Below are 8086 nucleotides of genomic sequence, written 5' to 3'. Positions count from 1 at the left end.
CACGAAGCGGCGCGGTGGAGCGTAGGGGAAGGAGTCCGTGGAGGACCCTTACTGGCATCCATCGTTTTGTAGTTCGTAACGGCCCTGTGTCGATCCCAAAGATTGTCTCCACCGCGCCGCTTCGAGCGCAGGCGCTTACGCAACTGTGCTGTGCTTCATGTCGTTTTGATCCGACAAAATATTTCTTAACTGGATTTCAAAACTGCGCGAGGCGTGGTTTAAAGCGACATTCACGCTAGTTTTGATCTCATTGGTAAAGTAGGGTCTATTATTCAACTACTTGTATAGTAGGGTCAAAACAACATGAAGCACGTTGCTGCTACATAAGCAGTTGGAATCGAAATGGAACCATTGCGAACTGCAACGAAGAATGTTGCTAGCAAGGGTCCCCGCTCTATCCTGGCAAAATGTAGTTGAGGGGGAACTCAGTGGCTCCCCTATTTCTCGAACTAAGTTATCAAATCAGTCGAGGCCCTAGGGCCTATGCATTAGTCTTAGAGGATCTACAACATATAAGCGAAAGTTAGTAAATGAAAAAAGTAAGTTAGAGCGTCGGGAAAAAAGCGAGCGAGCTGAGTGCACCTTCCCCTACCTATGCTTTCCCTCCGACGCTTACGCAACTGCACCTTGTTTCATGTCGTTTTGAGCATACTCTATATTCTTTTCACAATTGTTTCCTTCATTAGAGTAGGGGAACCCCTAGAAACCAATTGCTTCTTCGTTCTGATTTGTTCACTTTTCCTATGAATTTTCATTTTGTGATGAGTAGCACAAATTTAAGGAATTGTGTTAGTGTTCGTTCACATCTAATCATGACACCTTTATTAATAAATCCAAATAAATAATGACACCTTATGGTGATCTAACTATATATGACTATATAATTAATATCAATACATGCTAACCAAAGCAAATAATGATTAAACTATTTCGAGATTAATTTTCTCTGGAGAACTGCCAGTTCTGGGTTGTATGGGTGACGGAAGCGATGAGAGCAGAGAGAACCCTGAAATAACATCTATTTGTTTCATGTAAAATAGTTTTCCTCTAAGAACAAAATAATCGAAAAAGATAAGATTTGAGTAGGACATTCACGTAATTTCGAAAGTATGTGGATCAGTCATGGATTTGTGATATGAGACTACACTTCACCTGTGAAAAACAACATAGAAAATGATTTCTGAATCTGATAGTACTTACCGGTAGACGGCTGAAACATTGCTGGCTCTGCAACTTTTTTGTATTTACGCAAGTGCAAATGAAATGATAACAATATTTTTGTGAGTAGCCGTTGAAGATTCTCATCACGGAGTATGGGAATCCTGAATATAAGACAATTAACAAATACTTGGATCCAATGAATGGTGAAAGAACTTTCTTTTTGCCAGTATTTTATTTTCCAACTGTGGTTTTTTTCATATGTTTAAACTGTGTACGTATTCGCACGTATGACATCTGTTTGATCCCCTAGATCCCCTTATTATTATTACTACTAAATTTGCTACTAAGTTCCGTTATATCTTTTGTTTTCGCTCGTAAGTTCAGTAAAATTCATCGGGGAGTGATTAAAAAACGTCTATTGATAGATTTTCTATTTCGAGTTGTAGTAAAAACTAGTGTTCTCTAGTGGAGGGAATTTCTTGTTTAAAATGAAATGTTCTAAATGTGTACTGCCAAAACTCTTAGAGCAGCAACATCTCTAGTGTTTCTCATTCATAAGAAGTTATACTTTTGCGAAAATTGTTCAAATGCAAGTATTCGAGACAACTCCTACGTCTAGAGTTAGCTATGACACAAAAAAAGAGTACCGAAGCTATTTCTTTCTTGTCACAAAGTTACTTCTGCTGATTCCTACCTCGGAAGGTCATGATCAGGAAAGAACCGATATGTGTATGGTGATGTCCGTGTAATAAACGTAACCTTCTCTCCATATATCGTCACAACCTTCTCATTTCCAATAGACCTTAATATGCACGACACTGCCATGAATGAATCCTGAAAACTCACAATATCTTTGAACCTAATGTTTTTCTGTTCTCATAAGAATTCGCTGGGGAATTAGAACTATATCAGAGAGAAAGACTAAGTTGATGACACTTACTCGTTTTCCAAGTAGTCGATTCCAGTGCGCTATGAATTTTTTTCTGTCGCGAACCATAAATTCCAGCGATTTCGTAGAAGTCCACTCAATAATCTCCCCCTGTGTATCATTCATGAGGAGATCAACAATTAATTCCAGCGTTGTAATTGCACGTTGCGCTAAAAAGTTAATATTTATTGTGTCGTTTAATGCTTTAATCGAATTAGTAGAACTATGAACTATAAACGCATACATTTCATAGCCTCAGCTGACTGCCGCTTTTGTGCACGTACAGATCGTTTCACAGGAGTGTTCTTCTCAGGGCTTGACTTAGAATCGCTTGGAACTGGCGAAATGAAACTACGATCTAAAGTGGGCGAAGTTAAGGTTTGTTTGTTTTTTCATTTCTTTTCTATGTTCTTCTGCTTATTTGTCATACCAAAGGATGCTGATTCTGGAGTCGACATTCGTGGAGGAACCATACAATGTGGAGGGAACCCATATGGAATTATCCAACCAGGAATGCAGCTGTAACGTTGATTGATCGGTGATGGTGGGTACCCTGTGAGCGAAAGGTCAGTTCTTCTTATGTGTTAGTGTGAAAACGTAAAGTTTTCCTGTCGTACCTGGAGGAATGAGTTGGTTGCAGGACTGGGAGTGTGGCCCTTCAGGAGTTGTTGGAGGTCGAGGTGGAAACCCTACAACTGAAGAATATCCAAGCATATGCGCTATGTTTCTTTGGAAACATAGAATGTTACCTGTCGATGGTACCATGGCCGATGGCTGTGCCCAAAATGGAAAAGGTGGTGGACAACACGAGAACGGTCCTGGCCGGAAACACTGAGGTGAAACTGAAATAAAAACGTCAACCCAAACGATTAGAAGAGGAGCAAGTTAGATAAATAGTGAGTTAATGTCTTGTGTTTTGTGCTTTTGATTAGAGTTAAAGTTGTAACTTACAAGCAGGACTGTTCAATGTACTATCCGAACTTGAGTAGCCAGAAGAACAGTCTAAAATACCATTTTTACAGCAACTTATAATGGATTTCTCATATATCTTAGGCTATTCCTAAGAAAATCCTTATTCTTTTTATTTGGATTGAAACATTGCAGCCACCGATAGTTGTCTTTGTTCGGATGACCACGGCACCCTTAGTGCAACCGCCGATCATTCTCTGCTTGACATGTTCCCTTTTCATTCTGTTGCGTTTTAACCAAACGTTGATCGCGGTCATTCGAGTAAGGACAAATATGGGTGCCGATATGTAATACAAAATTTCAATTACAGATTTTGGATAAATCTTACCAATGGAACTACTTGCACTTATGTTCCCTTCGTCAGGAGTGGAGCATTCTCTCGAAGAAGTAATGTCAACATCGGAAGGAGATGAAGGATTGGACAGGGGTACCTAAACTTGTTTCTTATTTTTTCACCATAGTCTTAATTAATGCTGTGATTCAAGTTAAGCTCTAATTAATTGAAGAGTTATCTTTACATTTCTCGCTTCCACTTGTTATTTTCGATTGGAATTTCTTTCAAGTAGAAAAGAGCTCATAGAAAAATTTGAAAACTAGGAAGACAGTCTTCTTTGGATCTGGTTTTTATCTCACAATTCCATAATTTCTCTTTGTTCCCGTAAATACAAATTGGCGCGCAATTGCAACCAATCTACTGGATTTGATTTTGATTTGAATCGAATTTCCGAAGCTTTTTCGAAAAGCAGTGGACTTTTTTTTTTACAAATGATCAGAGGAAAGAAAGAATTTGTATCACAATACTGAATGAATAAATATAAACTTAATATAATACAAATATGTCGAAGCATTTTATGACTAGAGTTTTTTTTTCAAGAAAATAAGATTACCTGCGAAGGGAACGTAGGCATTGCCATGTATGGAAACATCGAATATACTGGCATACCTCCAGGATTCATATGACCAATCGAATATGGCGGAAACATTTCAAGTATGTCTACAATGCTATCTTTTTTAAAAGTATTGTCAGAATGAGATGAAGTAGTGGGAAGACGAAATCCAAGCAATACGTCGATCAGAGAAAGAAAAATAAAAATAGAAATAGAAATAAATTATCTAAACAACACATTTAAACATGAATAAACTCTCATAATAGAAATCAAGCCTTTGGAGTTATGTGACTAGGAAGGAGGCACAAAGTCAAATGGTCGTCTTTGATCAGGAGACACAGCTAAATATGTTTGTGGTTTGGGTAACTTTAACACTTTATAATGTCACAAAATTGCTCATGGTCATTTATCGAAGGTGTCAGATTGCAAGACACCGTCGGCAGGGTCACACTTGCATAATGCTTGGGGCGATTAGCGCGTTTTCATTGGTGCTGCTAATTTGTTAAAGTGGTGAATTTTCATCTATTTTCTTATTTTTTTTATTCATTTTTGATTTGTTTCTGATATATAACAAAGAAGTTGTTCATTCACTCATTGAATTAAGCGGTTTAGATAAATCCATTGCTACATTTTATCGTAGTAAAGGTCCATGGGGTTGAAAGCATAGAAGACTACTACTAGCACCGTCATCCAAACAGCACAATCCATGCTCCGTATTGGAATACAGCTTCTAGTTCTTTTATTAGTTTTAAAATGACATATCCAGTTTATTATACATTATCACCACACTCCATGTTCTCATAGCAGTATGATTAATCAATCTGACACTTTTTTAAGTGGTGGCCTAATTCCTGAGCCTTATGAGGCATGCCGTTCATGTTAAAGAGAGACTAATTTACAAAAAAAACTGCTTTTTGGTATTTTCCAAGACCTTCTTTTCGATCAATTTCATTTTCTTTTCGATCAATCCAATTCAATCTAAAGCGCTGCTTTAGAAATTTGCATTTACGAAACCAGAATGAGCTTTTTTTAGAAGATGGTTGTATAAGGTTTCTGATTTTGTTCCCCTGCTCGTATAAACAATCATTTCGTCTCAAAGTTATAGGGTATTTTGTAGAATAAAGACTTCATGAAAATGTTCCACCTGCTTTTCTGCTCTCCAAAAAAAAATCCGAGATTCTGTTCTCGATAACAGTTCTCGGCCAACATTCTGCTCAAAAATCAGAATCATTTTCTTCTCGATTATCTTAGCTGTGGAGTAAAAATTGAAATATTTCGCTTAAGGGTGAAGTGTGAAGACATTTTTTTATTCTTTGGTATCTGCGTTCCTTATTTGTTTCATAACGCACGCCGCCCTTCCATTCTCGTTCACTTTGGCTTACACTGTTCGAAAATTAGCAATGAGTGCAATTTTTAAAATAAATTGCACACAACTGCACGCTCTCTGGTGAGTCCTGAGGCGATGAGTGGGACTCTCCGCAATTATTACCATTGCGGATTAACTGTGAAGGAGAGTAGATGAATCTAAGGAGGTCATCGATAAGATGTGTAAAGTAAGGTGTAAAACCTACGAGCGTTCCGGTAATCTGTCACAGTTTTTTGTGAGCTTTTTTTTTGTTTCCAGCAAGTAATTGAATAGGGCAGAGGATGTGATCCGAATAGTTATCTAATTTTCGGTGTATACGTAGTGGAAGCGCTACAGTAGTCGCTCCTAGGAGAGAGGTGGACTGGATTGTACAGGCAAGATTAGACGTTTTTCTTGGTGTTCGAATAATAAATATAGATATTCCTTTGGGAAGTCAGCATACTTAAATAATGAAAGGTAGTTGTTCATAAGATGAACTTAAGACTTACAAGTCTGGAGCAATTTCTGAATGAGCGGTAGGCGTTGTTTCCGAAGAACTTGGTAGATGTGCTAGTGTGAATTGTGAGACTTGGAAGGGGTGGAATTTCTAAATTCGCTCGATACGAAAGTTCTAGTTATGTGCGACTGTAAAAGACATTTATTCTTCCCTCACTGTTTTTGTGACGAAGTGGCTATCAAGCGATGACTCACCGTTCGATTTGAATTTCGAATATGCTCAAGTTAGAAAATCGTATCAGATTTGTCTCTTTTTACAGTATGCTATTTAACAGAAAACAGATAAGTTGAAATCAGTTAGTGAGTTGCTTTACGATTTGATCTTTGTCTGTTCACGTATGATGGTAAATAATTGCATACGCAAAAAGTTGCAAATAATCGCAACCGTTCGACAAAGTGGCGACGTTTTTGATCCCTTATCATCTCTTTGAATCAGCGTCCAGGATTTAAAACCTGCGAGGGTGGGTTATTTCATGGTTGTCTGCGCATCTGTGATCTGTCGATGTGATCTGTGCGCGTAACTATGGTTCACACCTCTAGAATTAGTAAATAATTGCACCATTTTTTTTTGCTTCTCGTATTTTACGATTTTAATTAAAAGTGTGTTGAGTAACGAAGCATTGGACGGTTCCATCTCGTATTCCCTTGGGTATTTTGTGCTGTACACTAAAGTCACTGCTATGTTCCTTACCCCAGAGAAGACGCATGACCTCAGGTGTAATTGCAACTGGCACTGCCTTCTCATTTTTATAGCGTTGAACTAATAACCATACTTTGAACATATTGGGTTTTCTGAAGTAAATAGAATTTTCGGAATGTATCTTGCTAGTTGGGTTTGAAGAATTAACTATGTCAGAAGTTTTGGATGAAACTCAGTTGATCACTTGGTCTACGTGGGAATAGTTTCCTTCACAGGATAGTGCGGAGGTCGAAAACATTGGCCGAAGCCACGGTCGACACGGATGTCGTATGAACGGCTCTGCGTTATAACCTTAATAATTAACACATGCGCCCGGTTTTCCTTCAAGGTGAGAGATTAACTCGTTGAAGGGACCTTTAATAAGATTCCTTTAACACTTTGTCACTACTGAAAACCACCTTCAGCTTCTCATTCTTTAATTTCTGCCTTGTTCACCGGGTTGTTCTTTTGGGAACCTGAATGTGAATTTCACTTTGGCTTGGCGGGAAAAGACATGCTGTTTTACTACTGATTTACTTTATAAATCTATTTGTATCAATTTTTCCAATATATCCTTTCAAAAATTCTACTCAAACTGTGGTTTATTTAATTAGTAAACGTTTTGACCTAATTATACTTACCACTAGCTTTTAACTTTAAAGTGAGTATAGTATAGACTAGCAAAAAAGTGTTGTGTGCTTTTAACAAACGGATTTCGGTTGATAAAACGCGCAATTTAAAAAAAAATTTAAGGCGATAACTATAAGTTATAGTCGGTCACATTTTTCGTTTTTTTTTTTCATTTTTCTGCGTACGCTTATGTTTAAAGTCGCTTAACATCTAAGTCCAACCGTTCTGTCCGGGTTTTTTTTTTAAATTTAGAATTCATAGACGAATCCTCCAGTGTAGGAGTCTCGAACCCTCTGTGAATTTTCTTCTTCACATCAGTAGTGTCTTCAAAATTGGTGAAATTTGAGAGTTCCACATTCCACGCTCGCTGTCTCGTAATTGAACTTCCAGCGGAGACTTTGAAACCAAACCTCTCATATATCGCGATCCTTCCTTCCGATATGGCAGTATTTTCTCATTACAGTTACCAAACATCATAATGTTTATATTAGTGGGAATAGGAGAAAATTCTTTTGGAACGACTGATTCCAGAAAAATGGTGGGAATCAAAGAAAAGCAAAGTGGCCATCAAGAATTCAATAAAAGAAAGGAAAAGAGCAAGGGAATTTGTTAGCGGCTACTGTATGTGCTAAGGAAAAAAATGTTGTGTAACGCAGAATAAACAAAAACTGGATTTCTTTTTGGGGAAAATTTGCACTATAGGCCACGAATATTTTCTTTTCGCCAGCTCTTTGTGTCATACCTAAACTTCTGCGAAACCTTTCTATAATTCTTTAGAGATGAAATTATATTATTTGTTATAATTTATGAACTAGGATTGAGATAAAGGACTCAACACCGTTACGGCTGTTGTAGAACTGCAGCGGTGTCCTCTGATTCGACGATGCTTGACGATTTGCACCACGTATGCATTGCGCGATTGGACGTTTTCTTCCGTGATTTGCACGTAATTTCCTACGAAAAAACGTAGG

The 8086-nt window shown here is 37.8% G+C and overlaps 1 protein-coding gene across 3 annotated transcripts; it reads right to left on the bottom strand.

Moving 5' to 3' along the window:
- Nucleotides 1–920: 920 nt before the first annotated feature.
- On the bottom strand, nucleotides 921–6588 carry RB195_005161 (uncharacterized protein; the record flags this gene model as incomplete). 3 transcript variants are annotated; one of them, XM_064177493.1, is made up of 12 exons in its annotated part: nucleotides 921–1006; nucleotides 1201–1322; nucleotides 1856–1995; nucleotides 2102–2259; nucleotides 2334–2447; nucleotides 2520–2642; nucleotides 2707–2778; nucleotides 2839–2931; nucleotides 3041–3091; nucleotides 3387–3489; nucleotides 3946–4052; nucleotides 6498–6588. In XM_064177493.1, 12 exons carry the CDS (start codon nucleotides 6586–6588, stop codon nucleotides 921–923), a joined length of 1260 nt encoding a protein of 419 aa, XP_064034618.1. The 3 variants fall into 3 exon arrangements, with proteins under 3 accessions (XP_064034618.1, XP_064034619.1, XP_064034620.1); XM_064177494.1 differs by lacking the exon at nucleotides 6498–6588 and having other exon boundaries at nucleotides 2707–2784; nucleotides 3946–4041; XM_064177495.1 differs by lacking the exon at nucleotides 6498–6588 and having other exon boundaries at nucleotides 3946–4041.
- Nucleotides 6589–8086: the final 1498 nt, after the last annotated feature.

The sequence above is a fragment of the Necator americanus genome, chromosome I (genome assembly GCF_031761385.1).
Source record: "Necator americanus strain Aroian chromosome I, whole genome shotgun sequence".
Taxonomy (NCBI): domain Eukaryota; kingdom Metazoa; phylum Nematoda; class Chromadorea; order Rhabditida; family Ancylostomatidae; genus Necator; species Necator americanus.
The sequence above is the reverse complement of the archived record's forward strand: the minus strand, read 5'-3'. Positions and strand labels throughout refer to the sequence as shown.